This window comes from Lissotriton vulgaris, chromosome 12 (genome assembly GCF_964263255.1).
Source record: "Lissotriton vulgaris chromosome 12, aLisVul1.2, whole genome shotgun sequence".
Taxonomy (NCBI): Eukaryota; Metazoa; Chordata; class Amphibia; order Caudata; family Salamandridae; genus Lissotriton; species Lissotriton vulgaris.
In genome coordinates this window covers 738,564,876-738,590,866 of record NC_141700.1, presented here as the reverse complement: position 1 = coordinate 738,590,866, position 25,991 = coordinate 738,564,876, and the positions used below count along the sequence as shown (strand labels likewise).

The window sequence follows — 25,991 nt, the reverse complement described above, 5'->3', positions numbered from 1 at the left end:
GGAGTGTACTAAAGAGCTGATGTCGGTGGCCGTATTTTTATACCCTGGTGCCCTCCTTCTGGAAGGTGGAGAAGCTTCTAGAAAGTGGCTTTGAAGAACATGGAATTACATGACTCCGCCTACCCTTTCCTCAACCTGGCTGCAGTGACAATGTGGAGGTGATATGTTGTCGCTGCAGTGACAATGTGGAGGTGATATGTTGTTTTTGTAAAAGCAGAGCACTCCCTATTCAATGCAAGTAGGGCTCTGCTCAGCCCCGCCCCATCCTGCTAGAATATGGCCTATCCAGGCAATGCATACCTAATCCCTCTAATGTGTGACTGTCTGGGTAGAATTCACAATGTCTAACTGTCAGTTATTTCAAGTCATGTGACACAAGCAAGGCTTCAGGCGTAACAGAGCTAAGCGCAGGAAAATGCTAACTTTCTAAAATTGGCCAAACTTGTAATAAAAAACAACTTAACCATTACATTGGTTGTTTCATTACAATTCCAAAGACACCAAACATGATATAGCCACTTACTCCCAGTTTGAAATGACAGCTTATTTAATGTAATAGGGAATCCCCAATGTTATCCTATGGAAGGGATAGTGTGAAACTAGGTCAGGAGTCTTACACTATCAGGACGTATAAAACTTAAACTTACATGTCCAACCTTTTAAATACACAGCACCCTGCCCCATGGGCTACCTAGAGCCTTCCTTAGGGGTGACATATGTAATAAAAGATGAGTTAATGTCTTGGCAAGGGGTTTTAGAGCCAAGTCAACATGGCGGGGTAAAACTGCATTCCGGTTGCAGTTGCAGGCCTTGAAATGTTTTAAGATGATACTTCTGTAGGCGGCACAATACGTGCTGCATGTCCACTGGTAGCATTTAATTTACAGTCCCCGGGTATATCGTATAGCACTCTAGAAGGTTCCTACACGTTAATGCCATTCAGGCTTTTAGGAGAGTGAACATAAGCACTGGTTAGCAATGGTGAATAACTAAGGTCAGCTAAAATGAGTTTAGCAAAATGGAGAAGGAGAGGCAAAAATTTGAGGCATAGGCAATCCAAAGACTGACATTTCTAATACCCACAATATGGAGGATTGTGGATGGCAGGAAGAGACACCAGACCAGACCAAATTTCATATGATATGCTCACTAGTGCCACATACAAATCTGTGCCTTGTACAGCTTTCCAGTTGTAACAGTGGCAATGTTGGTGAAAAGGAATAAACATAAAAGTATATTCAAGAAAACCTCACCCTATAAGAATACTTTTTTATGGGGAAATGGTTATAGTTCAGATTTAGAGGTTGATAATTTGTTGTTTTGATCATATGATTTGATCACTCAAACTAGATTCCCAAAATAAAATTTACAAACTTTGATAAAGCATGCATTTTACTTCCAGGTTTACACACCTAAGATAATAGTCTGCAGAGATAATTGTCTATTGAATTTCTTTCCCTTTTTGGCCAGTAAATGTTCCCCTGAATGTAATATACTGTTGATGTCACTAGCAAACATATACAGTCATAATTTGGCTACATTTTTTCTTTAAAAATCCATTTTTCAGGGAAACTAACCAGCATCCTAGAGCTATGTTCTGTCTCTAAGACTGACTAACAAAAATTTTCAAATCTGCAGTACACATAACGGATCTCTTTACATGACTGGAAGAGAATTAAAGTTTTTGAACAATAGTTCTTCTGAGAAACATCATATCCTGTTGTGTCGTGAAGGTAAACCACATGATCCAACCTCTGTAACTATCTGAACTGCAAAAATAAGTTGTTAATCTAGAGAAACATATTTTTTAAGATTTGCAAAGTATACTGCGAGAGATGTATAAAAAAAGTTATCTTGTCAGAAATCTTAACCTCTTATTATAAAATGGAATGACTTCACATAATATACTTTTTTGAATCGGATTAAAATGTATCTTTGAAGTATTTGTAGATTTTTATGAAAGAATATAAACATGTAAGCTGCATATAATGTTTATGTCGATATGCTTCTCATACTTTTAAGTTATTTTTTCAAAGACTGAACAAGTAATAGTTCCAAATCGGTTATTTCAAAAAACATTGCCAGGGCTAATAAATGAACAATACATTTTAGAGATTTAATTGTGCTTGGTTTGACTTACAAATAATTATATTACTATTTGAAAATCTGTGAACTTTAATTAATATTATACTTAGTGAGTCTCTGCCACCACATCTCTCAGTAGTATTTATATTTGTTTTGTAGAGTGTGTTATACCTAAAGGTGTCAAAATGCTAGTTTACCAGAGAAACCCCTACAAGAAAAACAGCAAAACCTATTTATCACAGCAGGAAAAGAGCCAGGTTTTCAAGTGCTTAAGAAAAGCAGCATGAGAGGAAAGACTTCCAATGCAGATGGGAAGGGAGTTTCAGAGCCCGGCAGCAGCCAAGGGAAAGGGATGCGCCCCCCTCCATAGTTTTTCTGAACTCTCTGTACCTCTACTTTTTTAAGAGAGGCAGACCTCAACTGTCTGTTGGACTTGTTCAATTGCAAGGCCATTCTCAAATGTATTGGCCACTGGCAATGGAGAGTAGTGTGAACTAGACAAAGCACTTTAAACTTCACAAGACTTGTTACTGGCAGCTAGTGAAAAGAGTGGATGCCTTCTCTGATTGACAGCCATTTAGGGACAATCAGGACCAGATGTGCGGATTGACCACATCAACTCTAAGTTCAACAGGAATGAAAGGAAAGACCTTTCTCGAAATTTTATTGGTAAAAAAACAAGAACTGACAATTCCCTTAGTCCCAGTGTCAAAGGAAAGGGAAATGCCAAAGATCAACCCAAATATTGAAGCCTCAGAGACAGGCGGCGGAGCAGGTCGGAGACCTCTGGCCCCCACATCTCTGACCACACGAACTTTGCTCACCAAAAAACAAGATTTCAGTCTTGTTGGTATTTAATGTAAATGCAAAAACAACAATTGATGGACAGAATGCAGAACAATGTCATGCATTCACCCCAGTACAGAGATCTGGGCCTAAATACGTAGTGTTTTTGCTCACCATGCCATTCCAGTTTGGACCCAGCCATATGCAAATCAGTGTTGACCCTGCACCCAATGGAACAGTACAGCGCGAACTGCCAGGCCAGGTCCTCCCTGGACTGGAAACAAGCATCCTAGGACCGGTTTCGGGCTTTCAGCCCTCATCAGCCAGGATAGCTTGACTCCAGAGGCATGGAGAGCACGGGACTCATGTCTGAGCATGCCCGTCCCACTCGAGGTGACAAATGCAAAAAGAACAATTGATGGACAGAATGCAGAACAATGTCATACATTCACCTCAGTACATAGATCTGGGCCTAAATCCATCGCTTTTTTGCTCACCATGCATTCCAGTTTGGACCCAGCCATATGCAAATCAGGCTTGACCCTGCAGCAAATGGGAATAGTTCAGCACGAACTGCCAGGCCAGGTCCTCCCTGGACTGGAAACAAGCATCCTAGGACCGGTTTCTGGCTTTCAGCCCAAATCAGCCAGGATAGCTTGACTCCAGTGGCATGGAGAGCACGGGACCCATGTCTGAGCATACCCGTCCCACTCGGTTTGACATATGCAAAAAGAGCAATTGATGGACAGAATGCAGAACAATGTCATACATTCACCCCAGTACAGAGATATTGGCCTAAATCCATTGTTTTTTTGCTCACCATGCCAGATCTGTGACTGGGGTTGAATGTTTTGCCAATGTGCAACATTCCGTCCACCACCGTGTGTGTTTTGCTGTTTGCCCTATGTGGGGAGGGCATGTCCAGATGTGGGTCCCGTGCTCACTACCCCACTGGAGTCAAGCTATCCTGGCTGATGACAGCTGATAGCCAGAAACTGGTCTTAGGATGCTTTGCTTGATTCCGGTCCAGGGAAGACATGGCTTGGCAGTTCGGGCTGAACTGTTTCCATGAGGCACAGAGTCAAGGCTGATTTGCATATGGCCATGTCTGAACTGGGGTGGTGTGGTGAGCAAAATAACGATGGATTAAACCCAGATCTGTGACTGGGGGTGAATGTTTTGCCAATGTGCAACATTCCGTCCATCACCTTGTGTGTTTTGCTGTTCGCCCTATGTGGGAAGGGTATGCCCAGATGTGGATCCCGTGCTCACTAAGCCACTGGAGTCAAGCTATACCGGCTGATGACGGCTGATAGCCAGAAACTGGTCCTAGGATGCTTGATTCTGGTCCAGGGAAGACATGGCTTGGCAGTTTGGGCTGGACGTTTCCCATGAGGAACAGGGTCAAGACTGATTTGCATATGGCCATGTCTGAACTGGGGTGGCGTGGTGAGCAAAATAACGATGGACTAAACCCATATCTGTGACTGGGTGTGAATGTTTTGCCAATGTGCAACATTCAGTCCATCACCTTGTGTGTTTTGCTGGTCTTTAATTTAAGCCACTTGTTAATGTTCACTATACTATGTTTAAACCTCTATTCCACCAAAGGAACATCGTTGGAAATGGATACCATAATTTTCGTATCTTCCACATGCAATAATACTTGGATGCCGTAGGATTGAATAGATTTAGCAAGAGCGGCTAAGTGAGGAACCCTCTGGCACCCCTTAAGGTAGCTGGAAGGAGCCTGACCTAATCTAACCACAAATCACAACGTAAGATCTATTAGAGAGAAAGGACTCCATCAGGGCCAAAGCAGTGTTCCTCAAACCAGCCCGGTGCAGTCTATCTACTAGGCAGAAATGGGACAGCGTATCAATATGTATCAATTAGTAAATATTACTAACATGCCAACCTTCTCTAATCAAGGTAAATGTATGTATACTGCAATTTTCTCAATGTCTGGGTAATTATTAACTCCTTTTAAAGAATGTGGTGAATGGACTTGATACAAAATGTTTCAAGCTCCTTAGCTTTTGAATGTAAAAGCATCAATTTGTTTCAAATGGGTTCTGAATCATCTCTGTTTTACAACTATTACCTCAATATTCAGAAGCAGATCAAAATTAATCCAAAGTCTCGACCACACTTAGGGCATCATTAGGATTTCGGGCGGACTTCGTTCGCCCGCCATCCTGACGTATAAAGGGACCGTCCGCCTTATGTGCGGGGGTCCCATGGGGGAGATTAGGATGCACCTGCCACACTGGTGGGCAAATCCTGCAATTTTAACATTGCGGCGGGTGGTGGTCTCAACAGCACCCGCCTCAATGCCAAAAATGCATGTTGTAGATATGCATGCACAACGTGCAGGCCCTGCGCGGTGCCTGCCATGTTGCGCATGCAAATGCAGGGGAGTACCATAGGTAACCCCATGTGCCCCCCACCCCCCAACATCCTGGGAGCCCGCAACATGCCCCAACCTCGAAATCTTCATGCCTTTTCGTAGCTGTCCCCGCATGCATCCTGATATGGATGGCGGTGTCTAGCAGACACTGCCACCATATTAAACACTTTTCCGCCTGGTCAACTTGTCGACCGGGCAGAAAAGCAGTGGACGGTCTTCCCGCCCGCTGTGGTACCCCCGCCATACTAATATGGCTGGGGAAATGGGTGGCGGGCAGGCTAAGATGTAGGGCGGATTGCCACCGCCATGCGGGTGGTGGCGATCCGCTCTACATCCTAATGGGCCCCTTTCTGCCAATTAAAACTATCATAAATTAGTTTTGGGGTACATGTAAAAATCCAAAATAAAACTTGCATATTCCATTACGATCATTTTGCAATTATCATCACACTTGAGGCAATTCTTTTTTAGTATGTGTTGACAATTGTTGCATTCTTACTTGTATCACTATGAGTTTTAACATGTATTGAGAAGATCTCCTACTGTGAGGACTTCTTTTATTTAGGATTTCCATTTAATGGAATAGTGTTTCACAAAGGAGACCAATTTAATAGCAAATAGGCTCAAACAATGTATTAGTCAAGCTATCCACTCCTCATGCTTTCCCTCTACCTGTTCTATGTCTGTAAGTAGCCTAATACAGAAAAATCATCTTCTTTCAGCCAAACTGAAACCACCTTTTACAAAGAATTGTCTGTATCCCCTGAGCTAAATTCCTTCCCCCAATATAATAAAGTTGGATATCTCTACCGCAAACGTTTTCCTTCGGTAAAGTTCAAGGAAAAAAAACATTTATTTAACTGAATAAAATTGTAAAAATTGTGTAATATTAAAATATTATCGTAAATCCGTTTTATATTTATTTCAAATATCAAACAAAATAAAACAATACTTCAGCAACAATAACTTAATTTTGTATTAAATATGTTTTCATTTAAATATACTGAATTAAATAAAAACATATGTTCCAACCTAAAGTACAAACATATTTTATCATGCATTAATAATTATTTAAATTCATGCATAAGTACTTTGATAACATTTTATTAAAAAGTAATAATACAATAATTTGTACATTAACAAACATTCCTTACAATGTCATTAAATGATAAATACATGTTAAATGTATATATTTTCAAACATTGAATTATATTTTTTTAATATTTTCTACTATTTCAAATATTTATTTTATAAATATTCCCTATAGCAGTGAAGATCAAAGTACGGCCTTGGGGCAGCATGCATCTCTTCTGTCCTTTATGTGTGGTCCTCTGGACAACAGCAGCACTGGTCTGCTGTTTACTCGAATCAACACTAACTATAAAAGGATTTTAAATAATCAGACAAGCATTTATTTAAAGGTTATTTGAAGTTAAAGAACGGAAGTAACTAGGTTGCCCTCTATTGTGCTTAACTTTAGGACCACCTTCATTTTTAAAGAAATTGTGCAGCAAAAGTATGAAATATGATAACGTCTCTTTAAAATTCAGAAAGTGTGTTTCATTAACAAGCAGAACATTTTACCCCTAGTACATTAGATGATATCAGTGTATGTAGAAATGCTCTTTTTTAAACTGATAGTTTCAAACATGAATTTAAAATTATACATGACAAACATTATAGTTTTTGAAATCAAACACAGTACAAGGTTTTGTATAGCCCACATTCTAAAGACATGTATTTTGAGGTCCTCTTACAGGTGATAGTGAAGAAAAAGGAGGAAAAGTGAAATAAAAAAAATGGATAGGATTACATAACTTGGTGAAAGTGGAAGCCAGGATTAATCCCAGGTTTTCTGTTGTGCAATTAGGCCAGTATATGTATATGCTTCTCTCCCCCTACACCCACCTTACTGCCTCCCAGAAAGCCCACAAAGTATACCACCCCTCGCCTGACCGCCAGCCTGCTGGCATCAGTGCGGCCCTCAGACAGATTACGGACCAAACTTTTTGGCCCCTGGGAAAATATACCTAATTTCCTAAACAGATTTATTTTAAGTCCCTACCTCCACTATTGTCAATAGTGTGTGTTGCAGTCCCAGTGGTTGGCCATATGTAATGCTGGACTTATTCCATCTTTGAACTAGAGTAATTTAATACTGCTGTGGATCATTTTTTTGCTGTAGTAAGTTTAGCATTTTGTGAATAGCATTTGGCTTACTCGTTTGTGGTTGGATGCATTTCATTCCCTAAACTTCCTCCAACCTCTCCGTAAATACCTCTTTACTCCTCCCTAACACCCCTATATTGTAGTAGGTATGCCCCTTTCCAGCCTTTCTTTCTGGTCAGTCTAACCACATTTAGTAACAAGTAGTTAACTTACATGTGTGAGGATGTCCCCACGCAAATCATAGGAGATGTGGAGGTGAAGATTTACACTTATAGGATTGTTAATGCCATTTGGTAATTCTAAAGTACTACAAAATGTGGTTTGTGAACAAGTGCATAGCATTAAACAAGCAAGCTTCCACTAGGAATTAGATGAGTTTTAATTCTATTTTGATAAATCACTTTTCACAATACATTTTGTCTAGAGAGACATAGGAATTCTTAATTGGGTGAGACAAGCGAGTTATTAACTTAGCAAACTCTCTTTTTGCAGACATTGCTGACATTCTTACCCATGCCTCTTTAAAAGTGACCATATCCCTAGCAGTCAACATTCCATACAATATGCCTCTGCTCTGTGGAATATTTGTTCTGGTCTATTTATGATGTAATCCATGTATAGCATCAGTAGCAGATGAGCCACACTCAATCCACAAGCGCAATATTCAAAGAAACTGTGAGACAAACTCTGACAAATTAAAATCATCATGAAGATGTTTGGTATATTCTTTTTGGTTTTATTTTAGAATAAAAGCTCTTATAAGAAGATTCTGTCTCCAGTAACTAATTAGAAAATTGTTAATGAGCAGGGCAATTCATAAGGAATTGTCACAATAAAGTAGATCAGGTGTCTCCAACCTTCTCTAAAATAAGAGCTCTTATGCACAGCTTCTAATATCATTAGTGTTGTAATATTGATCACATCATAGGAGATTACGTTAGTGGCCACCCTATGTAAAATTACCTACAGTGATCACCTCAGTGCATCAGACAGGACTGCCAGTAATATTGTAAAAGAATAAAATAAGGTTTTGTCAGTTTGCATTGACTATACTGGGGTAACATGAAATTACCATGGCTCCAAGGTAAAAGTATTAGCAAAAAGCTTTCCAAACACGGCATGATTTATCACTCAAATTTCAGCTTTAAATAGATTTTGGAAATTTAAGCATCAGCTTATCCTTTCTGAAAATGCACACATTTTTGTCTATTCATTCAGGGAAAAGCTTATAATTTAGTAGGCTAGACTGGACAAACGGGAGCTGCATACAGGTAGCTGGAGAGCTACCAGTAGCACACAATTGTTTGTTAGAAGAGCCTGAAGTAGATGAATTGCCCACAGTCCCAATGGTTCATTGTTGCTATCTTTTTCAGATATACCTGATTTGTCATCAAAGTGCATAAAGAAGAGAGGATTTTTTAAAGTACTTTAGTGCCACTTAGACAACTCTGGGATGTGGCTGTATTTTCTGAAATGACCAATAAATAATTTGGTCTGTGGCTGGTTAATGGAAGAAGAAAATGTAGAAAACTGCAATTTACACAGAATCTAGAGATGCTAAGGGCCCGATGTAGGTGGCCGTTTCAGGCCATTTACCGACCGGTTACGGCCGATTTCGGCCGTTTCCGACCGGTAAATGGCCAATCGGTATGTAGGGGCCTAAATCCAAGGCCACATGTAGGTAAATCTACATTTACAGAATCGGTAAAATTACCGATTCGGTAAAATACCGAATCGGTAATTTTACCGATTCTGTAAATTCCATATGTAGGTGGGACTCTTCTGAGTCCCAAAGGCCTTAACGAATCAGTATTTTACCATGAAATCCAACTTCATGGTAAAATACCGATTCCGGTGTGCATGCACATGTGTGCATGCACATCTATGTCATGTGACAGGCAGACCTGCCCTTAGGGCAGGTATGCCTGCCACATGGCACCTGTGCCTGTTTTGGGGGTGCCAGAGGGTGTCAAAGTGACACCCCCTGCACCCTTGTGAATTCTTTAATTACCGATTCGGTAAATACCGAATCGGTAATGCCTAATCATTCCTATGGGCTTCAAAGCCCATAGGAATGAATGGGCATTACCGATTCGGTATTTACCGAATCGGTAATTAAAGAATTGTTAAGGATTCGGTAACGAATCCAGATGTTGGGACCTACATACCATTTACCGATTTTGAAATACCGAATCGGTACAATTCGGTATTTTAAAATCGGTAAATGTTTTGTACCTACATCTGGCCCTAAGCGACTTAACATACCAGAAGCATAAGCATTCAGAGCAGATGTCATGAAGAATAATGTTATTTTTTTTTTGCCATCTATTACATTTGTTGACCTTGTCTTTCAGATGCAAGAGGATGCCATCAATGCCCATCAGATCAGTGGTCCAATGACAAACGTAACACCTGTGTCTCTAAGCAAACAGAATTCCTCTCCTATCACAGTCTTTTGGGAATTGTTTTGGCCTTAGTAGGAATCATTTGTTCATTGAAGACATTGTTCATTTTCGTTATCTTTATTAAGTATGCAGATACTCCTGTCGCTAAAGCGAACAACCGAGTACTCACCTACATTCTCCTTGGTGGTCTGATGCTCAGTTTTCTCTGCTCCTTTTTCTTCATTGGGAAACCTGAGAAAATCACCTGTGTGCTCCGCCAACCTGCTTTTGGTGTTATATTTGCTGCCTGTATCTCTTGTATTTTGTCAAAAACTATCATGGTGGTCATTGCCTTTAATGCCACAAAGCCTGGCAGTAACATGAGGAAGTGGTTGGGTCCTTGGGTCTCCCTCTTTACAGTCTCTGGTTGCACACTTGTTCAAGTCATTATTTGCACTACTTGGTTGCTCCTCTGCCCTCCTTTCCCGGAAAACAAAATGAAAATAAAGACTGGGACAATCATTCTGCAGTGTAATGAATGTTCAGAGACTGCCTTCTGGTGCATGCTGAGCTACATGGGGATGTTGGCCGGTGGCAGCTTTGTTCTGGCCTTTCTATCACGAAATTTGCCTGACACTTTCAATGAGGCCAAATGGATAACCTTCAGCATGCTTGTCTTCCTTAGTGTGTGGGTGTCTTTCGTTCCCGGATACCTGAGCACACAAGGGCAATATACAACTGCCATGGAAATCTTTGCAATCATCTCTTCTAGTGCAGGAATACTGATCTGTATATTTCTTCCCAAGTGTTTTATTATATTGTTCAGGCCTGAAATGAATACAAGAGATCATCTGTTAAGGAAAATTCAAAGAACAAAAACATAGACAGACTTCTATGATGACTGCACTTCAGCCCAATGTCACTCATTTTCAGGCATTTCAATTGTTCAACTCAAATTCAGCCCATCTGCTAATTGTTCGCCTTAGTTTCTAACCCTGTAATGAAAAAGTGTGATCTAATGCTGGATATCACTGGAGGTGTGCAGCCTACTGGTTAAGCAGGATGTGGAGCTAATCAGTCCCCCGAAGTGAAGACCGCATGCCTCGCCGCCACCACAGAAAAGCATCTGTTTTGGTCCATCATAATATGGCTGGCGGTGTCTAATAGACACCGCCACCATATCCATCCTTTTCCGCCCCTGCCGCAAAGCGACTGGGGCGGAAAAGCGGCGGACGGTCTTTCAGTACGCCGTGGACCCCCCTGCCATCCTAATGTGGCAGGAGGTCATTTCAGTACGGATGGTGGGCGGATTGCCCCCGCCAGGCCGGCGGTGGCTACCGCCAGCCTGGCGGGGGCAATCCGCCCGCCATCCTAATGGGCCCCTATGTTTGGCCCTGAAGGCCGATCTTTCACTGGTACCACTGGTACCCCACCACAATCACATCACTGCCCACCTGAAAGACCTGCACTGGCTCCCCGTCAACAAGAGGATCACCTTCAAGCTCCTCACCTACGCTCACGAAGCACCCCACAATGCCGGACAAGCATTCATCAACAAACGTCTCACCTTCTACACCCAGAACCGCCAGCTTTGCTCCGTTGACCTAGCCCTCGACACCGTCACACGCATCCACAGGACCTCCACCGCCGGCAGATCCTTCTCCTACCTCACTGACAAGACATTGAACACCCTCCCCACACAGCTGCAACAGACCCAGGACCTGCTGACCTTCAGGAGGCTTTTCAAGACCTGGCTATTAGAGCAGTAGCTGCCCCCCCACCCCTCAGCACCTTGAGACCCTCACGGGTGATTAGTGCGCTCTACAAATTGCTGATTGATTGATTGAATGGGAGAGCTGACAAGTGACAGAGCAGACAATACACAAGGAGGATGGTGTGAATGCACATGTAGGAAATGAACCAAAGGGTACGCAGGAGATAAGGGAGACGGCCCACTGAGGACCTACTGGACAATGAATGGGCATGGACTGTATGGCTAAAAGACATTATAATGAAAGGAAACAGACCAGACATGGCGGGGGAGGGGTGTTTGTAGTTGAGGGTGGGAGGGAGTTGGAGGGGGGATTACACAGACACTGGTTTGCCCCTAATACTCAAACAATATGACCATGAAGGACAACCTGCGGGGTTGGGATGGGATAAAGTAACATGTATGGAAATGGGGCGTTTATTTACTATGATTGAATTCAAGTATATGTATATGAGGCAACCAAACTGCTCAATCTATGTTTATTATGCTTTGATGCTCCTCATACATGTTCACAAGACCATACAAACTGATCTTGTAATGTTAAAGATATATTTTAAAAAAATGTATTTAAAAACAATGCATATGAAGGGTTGCAACATAGGTAAAAAAGTGCAATTGTACAAAAACAGTATCTGAACAATATCAACTTTTTGCGCCAAATACAGTTTGCAAGAAATAACAGCACCCTCATATGAAGCATTGAGACATAGATGAGAAAATATAATATTTGGGACAGCCTCTAATCAACTCTTGTACAAAATACAGTTTGCAATGAATAACAGCACCATAACATCACATGGACATTACTCCAAATTAACAAAGGTTGACAGAAAAATCTATTGCTTTTATAAAGATTTTTAGCCTAATCCTAGTGCATACTATCCTGTAGACAGTGGAAGCTATGTACGGTACAAAGTACTAAATGGGCCTGCTAGTCTGCAAATATCTGCTCTAGGACAAAGGTAACAGTAACAGATGCATAAAAAGGAATAACTTGAAACCACAGTGAACACTCTTGGCCAAACCCAAAGTTCACCTAGTTTCCCAGGTACAAATCTTTTCCCCTAATGTCTGAATCATACCCAGTATCACACCCAGGAGCCAAGCGTGCCATCTGATATGTTATGTTATGTTATTTTATTTTTATATAGCACAAATTACCACTGGTCTCTAAGCGCTTAAAGAAGGAGCAGGGCCCTGCATAACTGCTGGACAGAGGATTAAACAGATGTCAGTGTTTCTCTGAACAGGTGGGTTTTTAACAACTTTCTAAAGGGGAGCAAGGCTGATTCCCTGCGCAAGGACTCAGGTAGGTCGTTCCAGATCCGTGGCAGGAAAACCGAGAATGCTCTACCACCTTTGGTCTTGAGATTGTATCTAGAGGAGGCTAGTTTATATGCCTCTGTGTCACTCCCAGTGTCCAAGCATCTGTGTCACTCCCAGTGGTCCAAGCATAACGTTTGTCTCATGCCCAGCAGAGGGAGCGTACCATCTGTTGTACGCCCAGTGGTCCTAGCGAACCTTACTCCTTTGAGATACCCCCAATTTAAGAAAGCTGTGAAGTTGAAGTGTTCTAGGATAAACTCTCACTGGATAATTTGTGGCTCTAGATTAAATCATAGGAAGGCTCTTTTTTGGGCTAGAATTATACTTAACCGCATCGCTGCGGCACAAATTCCCCGCCCATGCTGACTCCGCCTTGCGCGGGCGGAGTCATGACGGAGCGGTTCCGTCATCCGCACAGCTCAACCGACGTGCATGACGGAACCGTTCCGTCAACAGCATCGAAGGGGTTAAGGTACAAATGATTCATAACAGCACTGCCTGTTCTCTTTATGTAGCCTGGAATCTCGACCCAGCGTATTTACCACAATGAGCACTATGAGCACTCCCCTGGCTACCAGTTAATCTCGTGTCATTCTAGAACATATGAAATGTTCACCACTGTTTGTATAGCCAGGCATTCTCCTTGCTTGGTTGATTAGCCCGCTATCCTCCCACCATGTTTCTTCTTCCAGGACTGATTGGTGGAGTCCCCCTTCTGCAGACTAAGGAAAGGAGAGTTCGACAAAATAGCTCCTACTATGTGGAAAGCATGAAAGGGACACAGCAGAAATGCTCCATATTTTCAAAAATACAGAGCATTTCTGCATATTCATTGCTCTGCCACGCTGTGTGAAGGCTAACACCAATTTAGGCAGCTTTGCACCACAGTGAAAGGCTGCCTGCTTTGCAGGTAGGATTCAGCCACGGCCCGTGGAGGGAGTTTTGGTGGGGCGGAGAGGCGGGCGGGGGAGGGGCAAGGTGGGGGGTGCTAAAATCCGGAGTATGGATAATTGAAGGTAAGTAAACAATTTAATAAATAAAACGAATTTCGTAGCGCGCCCTGCATCACATTTTACGATGCAGGGTGCGCTACGAAATTCGTAAAATACTTCATATATGATTAAAATAAAAAGAAATTAAATATTAATACCAATTACAAATTAATTAATATGAATTACCAATTTAATATAATATAATCATTAATCAATTAAAAATAATTTAAAAAATGAATTACTAAAAAATTATTTTCAATTAATACAAATTGATTACCAATAACCATTAATTAATTAACAATTGAAAAATAATGAACAATTAATTCAAAATAAATACCAATTAATAAATTGAAAAATGTAATTAAGTACAATTAAATTACACCCAATTCCCCTATAAACCCACAACCCGCTACAGAAAATAAATTAATAAAATGAACATAATTATCAATTAATCAATTAATAAAAAATAATTACCAATTATATTTTAATTAATTACCAATTAAAAATTAATTAACAATTAATTCAAAATAGGTACCAATAAATAAATTAAAATATTTAATTAATTATAATTCAATTACTTCCCACCCTATTCCTCTATACACCCATAACCTGCTACAGAAAATAAATTAATACAATTAACACACTTATCAATTAATCAATTAATAAACATGAATTATCAATTATATTATAAATAATTGCCAATTAAAAATTATTTAACAATAATTCAAAATAAATACAAATAAATACATTAAAATATTTAATTAATTATATTTAAATTACTTCCCACCCTATTCCCCTATAAACCCACAGCCCGCTACAGAAAAGAAATACATAAAATTAACATAATTATCAATTAATCCATTAATAAAAATTAATTACCAATTATATTTTATTTAATTACCAATTAAAATTAATTAACAATTAATTCAAAGTAAATACCAATAAATAAATTAAAATATTTAATTCATTATATTTAAATTACTTCCCACCCTATTCCCCTATAAACCCATAACCCGCTCCAGAATTATATTACCCAAAAATTAAATACCGTAAAATTTATTAATTAAAATAAAGTATAAAATAAAAATACTCTTTTAACATATATACTAACATAAAAACACATATTATTAAAAAATAAATATTAACTTACTTACCTAAAATTCGATATTTTTGTTGTCTATATTCTGTCCATCGATATTTTTGTTGTCTATATTCTGTCCATTCGAATTTTTGTCCATTCTATATTTTGGATTTGATATTACTGCTATTCTATTTGATATTTTTGTAGTCAATATTCCGTCCATTCTATATACTGCCCATTCTATATTTTTAACTCAATAGTTTGCCCATTCTTTATTTTGTACTCGATATTATGACTGTATACCATCAGAATCCATTGGTGGGTGCATTTGAATGACCATACTCCACCCATGAAAAATCTCCTCAACGCAAAATAATGCAAGGCAGTGATTTGAGTTGCCTTGCGTTACTCTGGATTTACTAAGTCACGCAGAATCACACAGGGTGACTTTGCCTAGTTTAATCAATACCATTTCCACCTTGTAAAATTGTCCCAACACCATACAATTATGAGTGAACTCCAAGTAATGGAGAATTACCATATTGGATCTGATATTTCTGGTCATCATCTCTCAAAATAATCATCCATTTCATTCATTTCATATGTACCCCTTGTTCTAAGCAGGTCTGGAAGGGAATGTGGGTGGAGTATGAGAGAGAAGAAAACGTATTTCCAACATTGTGTGCTTCCCCCATTATGAAGAAAACCTGATTGAGCCCTGGCTGCTGACGTCATTTTAGGTTCTTCCACTCTTGGTAAATCACTGCCTGGAAAAACCTAACCAGTAGTAATGAGGTGTAACAAAATTAAGGCATAAAAGTATGCATTATTTTTTTGTTCAGCAATTCCATACGAGGTGAATTAACTCCACGAAAATTCAGGTAGGTCATTAAAATGGTGGGAATTTATCTGCAGGTTATGAAACATTTTAATCCAAAAGTGGCTTAGAAAGTGACATACAAATTAATGTTTCCAATATGTATCTCCAAATAATGACATGATTCATATTGCAGTGTTATTTTTCGCAAATTGAGTTGTTATTTTTGCGGCCTATCTTCAAACAGAGGATGCTCAAAGAAGATGTTTTTAGTAACCCTTGCCTGCAGGCTAGTTCATTTTGCTAAAAATGTTCTACCATTGGAGTGGAAACTCTTTCAATGACCTGAACACTAAACAGGTCCCCATGTTGGGGAAGTCCAAACAGCGTTTTATTGTTTTTCAGGAACAAATCTCCAAATCAGGGGGGTGTTTTTTAGAAAACAAATATATTTCTCTCTGAATTTGGGGGCTCTCTTGATTATAACAACCTGGTTTTACCATGCCTTCAATGGCTAACCCAAATAGGAATAATATGCATCAAGAGGTCCACAATATGGATGGCACAACCCCCTAAAGAATCAAAGGCAGTTGCCCAGTGTAGCACAGGCCACTGCCATTGACTGACTGCCAGTGAAGCTGGTGGAAGCTGTATTAGCAGTCTGTCAGTGCTTCCTCTACCACTAAAGGGAGTGTGGGGACTGCATGTTTGATGAAGCAGGAGCGCAACCAAAACATTAAATAACCTCTCATGAACCTCCCAAGTGAAGGAGGGTAATGGTACATGTAGACATGTATGATAACATGTAGTATATGTGTAAGGCATTGGTGCTATTAGTTAAGGGTTGTGAGCCCCACTTCAAATATTAACCCCAACTCCTTGTCTGGGTAAACCGTTAAAGTCACTAAACTATCCTGAGATCCCCCCCTGGTACGTGTGGCACAGAGCAGACTGGCTTAATTTAGAGGCAATGTGGAAAGTATCTATGCAGAACTAAAACAATAGTCAAGTCAAAACAAAAAAAAGAAACATTGCAAACAAATTAAAAATAGAGTGGATTTTAATAAATAACATAACACCAAACCAACAAAAATCTAATAAGCAAAACCAGAGTAAAGATTCTTTTTATTTAAATTCAAAAACAGCACCAAAAATAGTTAAGCATCAAACACCATCATCTGTTTGCACTTGAACTGTGCTAATGCATAAGTTAAGATTGACCACGATGAAGCACAGGTCAGAGTTTTACCTTTGGACTTAGTTTATGGAATGAAAGTCATTATACGTGAGTGGGGCATTGCAGCATGCTGTGGCCGAAAAGGGTACCAAGTCATAGAGTAGCTGCTGGACGAGGTCTCAGTGAAGTTGTGGACATCTGGCGGGCATTTGAAAATTTAATTTTGGACCCAGAGAATGTCCATCACCAGTCAATACTTTTTCTGCCTTTGCCCAATTAAGAATTCTACTTTCAGGTTTAGTGTCGCAGGGATTCTGCTCAGGAACAGAACTATGCTTGGGACTATAGAACATCAGTGTGTAGGGACTAAGTCACCATACCTCCTCAGTATCGATGAGCCCAAGCCCGACTAGCTACAATGCCTCAATTGCTCTCCTAACCTTTCTAGAGAGTCAAGTTATTATGCACCCCAGAACACAACACTTCCGACCCTCTCAGGGATTGCGGTAATAGGATACACTCTTTCGCTCTCTCACTCATACCTGTCCACAGTTAGATGAAAAAGCGACACAAGGACGTTTACAATGATTATTTAAACTATTGTGCTCTAATATGCAATAATTGCACTACAAATTAAAAGCAAGTACATGCCAATACCATCATCAGAATGGTTAATAAACCATATACAATAAAGAGACCTGTCATGGTAACTGACAGGTCTGCTGAAACCATCTTGTACTACTAAAGCTTAGTGGTATATATTATAGATCTCTGAATTTAGTGATGGTCCCAGTACCTTAGCATACAGAGTTGAATGTTCTACATAGCAGCTGATGCAGCACTCTTATCTCAGGACCTTTGCTCTGTGTGTGCATTTTTTTTTCAGAATCCCTGTCCTCAGTTATATGACAAGATATCTGTATTCAAAACAGCAGCTGCATTCCTTTATTCATGTCTAGGTGCTAATGTCTGACCAGAGATAATAACAAGGGACAATATTGTTTGACCTTGTCTAGGTTGTCCAGATTCAATCCCAGGAAAAGAATATAATGCAAACACATGTGATGGTTCTATATGAAAATACAATGTAACAAAAAAGCAAGCATGATATTTAGTAATGTGCTCAAAATAGAAGTTGCCTACAATGAGCACAATTAGGCTAACAAATGGAAAACGATAATGAGCCATACAAGAAACACACAATACCCACTCTTTGGTCAGGATAAGAGCATGATAAAATATTGACAAAAGTAAATATAATTGAAAGACAAACTCAAAGCATAATTCGTTAAAGTAGATTTGGAAAGCTAAAGAAAGAATTGTCAATTTAGAAAAATATTCAAATTATGGTGCTTCAGATGAATACATTGTGTCATGGGCCTCCAAAAAGGATAAACAAGGCAGGCTGTAATATTAATGACCAATAAAGATCCAGCTCTTGTAGTACAAATATTCCAAAATACTGAAGCATACGCTCAAGGTAGTATCAGAGTTGTTATAGTTCCAGAAGGCTTTCAAAAGGAACATCCATTGCAGAGAAGCAAAAAGAGGATGAGAACATAAGAATGCCACAAATGAGGAATAACAGCAGTGGAAACCCTCAGAACACAATGGAAAAAATTGAATAAATACAATAAAACCAACAAGGCTGGAACTGACAACTTAAAAAAAGTGTGTGAGACTTGGTGTTGTTAGAAGCATTAGAAATGTTATGCAGTAATTTACTGAAATGTAGGAGTTGGTTTGTATTTAACAATGACTGTATTTCACCAGCTGTTCTAGCCCCCTGCAATACAAATGTTTAGTGAGAAGATGTGAGAGCTACCTCTTTTGAAACAATAATGCTTTGGGTCAGTTTACCTTGTTGAAATCTGGTTTAAAAATTGGAAATGAAGGCTACAACATGCTATCTATAATCCCATGCATAAAGGGTAACAGGACGTTGTTACAACAAGTGACGAGCTGTGAATCCGACAACATGTACAGAACTCCAGCTCCCATAATGCAACAATATTTATTGATTAGCATTTTTTAACTCACATTTTAAAGAACCATATTAAGTGGAAGAATTGCAGGAACTGGTATTCCTTTAAAATAACAGCCCAGATTATGCGCTGAAGCATTACATGCACCATGGTTGTTAACATTGTTTGAAAATGAGTGAATGTCTCACAGACGAGTTGTATTCCTCTCCAGTATGGAAACTTCCCTATTAGCATGTTCACAATGATAGGAGAAGGGAAGTGGCCATAACTTATGAATGAAGCCAACTGGAAAATGTTTCACGCAAGCTGGGAATTGAAATAGCAGAATAGGTAAAGAAATAATGCCTTCTATTAACCACACAGCCATGGGTGTTTCAGCTATAGCGAATTGAAGTTTTTTTTAACTTCTCTAAATGTAGCATTGTGCAGGATGCATCTTTCATTGCCATTAGTTGCCGTCTTTGTGTTAAATTAAAGGGCAAGAACACTTTTCTCCAAATAGCGCCAGGGTTTGCGCACATTTTTAGGGGTTTGAAGTTTCCAGCTAAAATTTAGAATAGATCTAAGTTGGCTTTGCACATGATACAATGTTGACATGTCACTTTCCATAATATCAATAACAGACAACACAATGTTATTTAAATGATAAATACGAGAAGACAGCAAATAATAGTATTAGCAACAAAAGCACGCACTTTAACCAAATTATCCCGGTCAATTTTTCTTAATCCTGCGGCAGCTTCCAGTTGGGACAATTTACAATTTCATTATTTGCAGCATAAATAAATCATTTAGAACATGATGATTTGGGACTCAAAAGAAATTCTGACAAATCCATGTCTAATGACAGGAGGGAAAGATGTTGTATCACTGCAGACAGTGTGGAATGTTCCAACCGTTGTTGACACAATTGTCCCACTGAAAAGGTGGTAACAATACCAGAATGTTGTGATTGAGAATATCAGGAATCAGATCTGCTTGATTTGAACCCAGGTACGAACTGGAGAAAACAAGCATGACACCTATAAGTGACTACTGGCCACATTATTTAAATGTACTATTCTGCACCATGCTATTGAGTTGTTCTTTAGTGTAATTTGTGAAACTTCGCCAATTATCAAAGGGGTCAATAAAGGGAACTTTGTGGGCATTATTTCTTTATCTTTTCCCAATCCCAGACATGTAGTCTGCTGGACGGTGTCATTCAAGAATATCATATGTGTAGGAATTAAGCAGCCCCGAAATAAGGTTTCTATTCCCTGAACCAGCCAAGATTTCATTTCCCAAATTGATTTCAAATCAGTAGTATGTTTTCAGTAATCATAACCTTTACAAGCTAACTGGTTGAAAAACAAATCTGTATATTGAACTTGGTATGTGTAAGCATATATTGTTTGGTAGGGTAGCAACTAATTCAAAAGTGTGGGGTCTATAGTGTCATATCCTGTGAAATATGTGAATCTTTCTTTATGATTTTTTTAACTCCCTAGTGGGGGAGTCAGACAATGTTCCCATTGTGTATAATTAAAAGATGCACATTGAGTATTGGCTCTGTGTAAAAAATGATGCCCATAATGGTGATAACAGAACATATCAGCATAGTTAGTAGAATTCATGTGTAGGTCTTCTGATTCAAAAACAGTATAATATTCCAGCTCTGAAACCATAGACTTTTACGTTTCAACATCCTGATCATCTGAATGTAATACAGGTACTATTACATCACCCATAGAAACTTTAAACACATTTGGTATCTGCAGGATCTCAGTAGGGCCAAATATATTGAAAGGAACTTTATCCCAAACAATCCCATCAGACACTGGAATGGAGGAAATGTTGACGAGGGATAAGTTAAGTTTCTTTCCAGCTTATGCAAAGAAGAATGGGGGATCACAACCCCATTGACCATTTCTATAGCAGAACGTTCTGGGAGGTAGTGGCCATTAATTCACAGAAACTAAAACAGTCGCAAGTCTAATCCCCATGAACAAGAAAGTCAAGTAGAGTATTATCCAGACATACATACAAGGTGGTAATAGATAAATGTGTTTCAACCATGAAATAAAAAGAAAATCCATGCTGGAGGCAAATGCATATCAGAAGAACATCATCATGATCCATGTAATTCCCGGTGGTAATTAGTTAAAAAAACGGTGGATCATTTTAAAAGACTTCAGCTGCAGAAGACGCAGTAGTAGAATCCACCTTCAACTTTAGAAGACACAGCAGTAGATATCACCTTCTCTTAAATGAGATCTCCAAACTGTAGAATCCAGCCAGAAACTTCAGGCTTTGTATTTGCGTTTGGAGAGAGAAACGTGTGCAAATGTTTGTTTGATTGAGCTTCAAGGAAATTTTGGAGGTCCTGTAAGACACCACAGTGCTTATTTATGTCAAAGGTTGCGGCAACCACCAGAATATCTGGGCTGTTAGGGTCTAGAACATACAAAAAGTACTTTGCATGGGGTCTGCCACACCAGCGATCTTTTAAGGAGGTTACTTAGAGCCTGTTGGGCTACATAAAGGTGGATGAACAAATTACACACAGTACCTAATAGTTCAGCTGTTAAGAACTGCTTTAAGTCACAGTTCATTATTTCTACAACAGAATTGCCCTCAGGCCTATATGGAGAAGAATAATGCACTTGTACACCCAGGAATGTCATTGAATTTCGGTATGCTTTAGAAGCGGAAGCCGGAAACTGAAGCCGCACGCATAAGTAGTGAAAAAGACTTGCAATTCTTTAATTACAGTTCGAGCATCAGCCAAACGCTTTAGCCAGACAGAGAGTAATCTAGAGCAAGAATGCACGGCAACCAAAATTAATTTGAGCACAGTATCTGAAATCAGTGGACCACAAGGATCTAAATAAATACAGCCAAAAGGCTTATTGGAAAATAAGAGGTGAGTTTGGGGTGGACAAGCCACCCCACAGCCTTTAATTTATTGACAAATGTCACAACACAGGATATATTTTTGGCCTGCTGGTGTAGGTGTTGCCTCCAATAACATTGCTGTAGATGCAAAATTGTGGCTGACACTCCAGCATACACAGAAGCATCACCTTTGTGCGCATCTACAGCCAAACTTATTTTTGGCTGTGAATCAAACGATCGCAAACCCCAGGATTTGTTACAAAATTAACATTCTGGTCAGTTAAATGATGAGAGTATTTAGATGGAAAGCCTTTTGGTAAAGGAATGGCAATTTTTAATTGCATTCACTGCATCCAAGATATTGTTATCTCTGCAAGTTTTAGAGCATGTAACTACTGATACAGTGATACAGTAGCTGTGGCGACTGCAGAATTGGCTGCTTCATTCACCAGAGAATTTCCTACAGTCCCCACATCCTGAAGAATCCGAGAATGTATTACATGAGCTTGTGAAAACCTATCTTTAAGGTCTGCCAATTTAAACCAAAGCAGATTATTCTTGATTCTGCTACCCCTTGCTTTTGTTGCCAATAATGTTGATTATTATTATAAAAGGATCGTAAACAGTAATATGAATCACACACAATAAGAGTGGGAACTTCAAGATCAGTAAGTGCAAGAAGCAAAGCCTCAGTTCAGCCAACTGTGCAGTGCAGTCTCATAAAGCCTGCGTGTGAGTTGTTTGATATTGGAACACACCATCCAACATAACATAAATAACTATGGCACATGCCACTGAGTATCTTTGCTTAGAACAAATAGCAGGTTGATCTGAACCCTCACTGCAAATAATATATTTATACTGATCAAGAGCAAGAACAGGAGATATCAAAGGGTAAAGATGCTCATACTGTGTGGAGACAGAATATCAAAGCAGAATTGTCGACAGACATGGATATCTAGTCAAGAATGTTGTGGAAGAAGAATATCGAGGCAAGTAATACCAATGTTGAAAATATCAAAATTTGTGTGAGTATGAAATATTGATTTTGAAAATATTTATGTTAAAAATATAGGGCTAGATGTAGGTAATTCTATTTTACCACTTCTAAAATACCGAATTTTACCGATTCGGTATTTAAGAAGTGGTAAAATAGAAGGGGGCACATGTAGGTATTTCAGAATCGGTAAATACCGAATCTGTAAGATTCGGTATTTACCCATTCGGTAAATACAGAATCGGTATCCCCCATTGATTCCTAAGGGCCTTGAAGCCCATAGGAATCAATGGTGAATACCGAATCGGTATTTACAGATTCGGTAAATACCGATTTTTGCAAGGGTGCAGGGGGTGTCACTTTGACACCCTCTGGCACCCCAATTCCGGACTTGTGTGCCATGTGGCACACACACATGCCCTAAGCATGTCTGTGTGTCACATTGAACAGGTGTGCATGCACAGATGTGCATGTACACCTGGATTGGGTATTTTACCACCCAATTGGATTGGGTGGTAAAATACCGAATCTGAAAGGTCTGCGGCACTCAAAGATGTGCTACCTACATGTGCTTTTACAGAATCGGTATTTTTACCGAGTCTGTATTTACCGATTCGGTAATTTTACCGAATCTGTAAATACAGATTCGGTAAAATACCGATTCTGTAAAGCATGCTCCTACATTAGAAAACCCTAATACCGGTCGGAAAATTAGGGCTCCTACATTGGGCCCATAGTTGTTTATAATATTGATTTTTTACTAATTCTTTTTTGATGTGTAATATAGAAGTTTATTTTGTTGACGGTATTTGTAGTTATTTTATATTTTTATTTAATTATTTTTAGGAAATATATTTTTTTAAATGTTGATTTATATTTTTTGGAGCGGGATGTGGGTTTTAATCTGTATTTATTATTGTAAAAATGTTTTGATAAATTCATTTAGAAGTATTTTAGAGGGAGGCTAATCAGCTATGCAACACATAGGAGGAGAGAAAAGAACAACAGAGTTAAAGAAGTAGGAAGGAAAATAGTTGAAATATATGAGGAACTGACCATCTCTATTGATCCTGTTAAAAGGAAACAACTTCAAAATCAGATCATAGAAGCTGAGAGTTCCCTAAGCGAACATCAAGAAGAGTTGGTACGGAGAGAATGGAATGCTAGCAAACTGGCACATTATGAATATGGTGAGGGTTGTGGGAAGCTGTTGGCCTGAGAACAAGGGTAGATAATGCTATGAATGTAATCAAAGATCTTGTAATTGGTGAAACTAGTGAATGATGTTGGGATGATCTAAACATTGGGAGAGCTTTTGTTCATTGTTTTCTAAATTTACAAATGTCACCACAGCCACAGGTGAACAAATAATAACAGGTTAAAACATGATACCCTCCTGAAATTAGCGCAGGATAAACAAGAGTATCTTAAAAAACAGATAAATCTTGCAGAAGTATATAATGCCATCAAAGGGTTAAATAAAGGGAAGGCCCCAGGTCCAGATGGTGTACCAAATGAACTATACAAAGCCCTGGTAGACGAACTCTACCCCATAATGACCATTTTACTGAATGTAACATAAATAGATGAACTCCCTGTCCCAGTAACATGGAATGAAGCCTTATCGCCAAACAACTCCCCCACCCAAAAAAAAATGAATCATACAGGCCCATATCTTTACTCAATAACAATTATAAATGTTTTAGATATATAGTAGCCAAAAGATTAGATAAAGTGATGGTAGATCTGGTTAATAAATCCCAGAAAGTTTTCATGATGAATAAACAACTACATGTGCTAGTTCATGACTTGGTTTGCACAATATATGTGGCCACAGATAAAGATTTTCCGTTAATCATTACGACAGTAGATGCCTAAAAGGCATTTGATAGAGTGAGCTGGCCCTTCTTACATGCAGTCATAGGACAAAATAGGTTGGCAATAAATTCAGGAATGCAATAAGAACCATATATAAAAACCTGTTGGTGAGGATTTTAGTTAATGTTATTTATAATAACTCTGAGTGTTGTCCTGTCGGGACATACTTTAGGGTTTGGGCATAATTATAGATTGCACTATGCAGAAGCATGAATCACTATCTGATAGATACCGACTTCTCTAGTTGCCTTAAATCATTACATCTATGGAACACGCTATTTTAGCTGCAAATACTACACTCCCCAAGATGCAATGGGAGTTGGTGTAGTTGTCTTGAAGGCAATGTCACTGGTTAGCACATTATCACAACACATATTGCAGGCTATTTGTTCTTCATTGGGATGAAGCCACACACATCCAATGTTGATATACTTAATGTTTATATACTACAAAGGGTTATATCATTCACATAGGTTTCCTGTAATCGAGCTTAACCAAAAAATGCACTATTCGCGCTGGGAAAACCACACTTCCCATGGTGCTATAAGATAGTGGGTCCCTTTGGATGACATCATCAGTTAGCGTTACAACGCTGTAAACTGATTTCACCTGGAGAGCATTTTCTCAACATAAAAGCTGGGATTTCCATGCCATCGGTTACCTCTCATCTTGGCTCAGAAGCGGCCCAAGGTACTGTAGGACAGGTGAGTCCTTTTGCTCAGTGTAGTCTTTGTTGAGGGTAGTCTACCGTTCCTTGAACACAGTTCTCGGTGTGCAGCCATTGGAGTGCTACTGTTTCTCTCCTCGCATTTGTTTATGCTTATTTCTTGGAAAGGGGCGACCACTCGGTCCCCCCGAACGTATGGCAGAGTGCCTCGATCCCCCCGGGAAGCCATTTTGGGCGGGAGGCGCGTCTCGGCTGGCATGCCCGAAGCGGCGTAGCCGGGGCGCGCTTTTTCCCGCCCTAGAGTGGGCTGGCCTAGACACTGACGCGGCGGGCCACGCCCTCGGGGCAGGCAGGGGCGGGTTTACGCCCGCCCTGAAGATGGATAAAAAGGGACGCAAGACCAGAAGACATCCTCTTGTTCCTGTGCTCTGAAGCTGCACCTCCTCGCTGCACGTGAGCTCGAGACGGAACGAAGAGCCAATTTTGAGCGTTTTAATCGTTCTTGTTTGTTTTACAGTTACTTTGTTGGAGAATGCCGAAGAAGATGGGAAAACGCATGACTACTGACCAGATGCTGCGTGTTCTCATG

General features: G+C 39.6%; 1 protein-coding gene across 1 annotated transcript in view; it reads left to right on the top strand.

Moving 5' to 3' along the window:
- LOC147678467 (vomeronasal type-2 receptor 1-like) overlaps positions 1 to 10,755 on the top strand; it is a 77,378-nt gene extending 66,623 nt beyond the window's left edge. The window contains exon 9 of the mRNA XM_086945646.1: positions 9,805 to 10,755. Within this exon, the coding sequence (XP_086801772.1) occupies positions 9,805 to 10,718 (914 nt within the window). The 3' untranslated portion in view covers positions 10,719 to 10,755. The remainder of the gene's footprint in view (positions 1 to 9,804) is intronic.
- Positions 10,756 to 25,991: the final 15,236 nt, after the last annotated feature.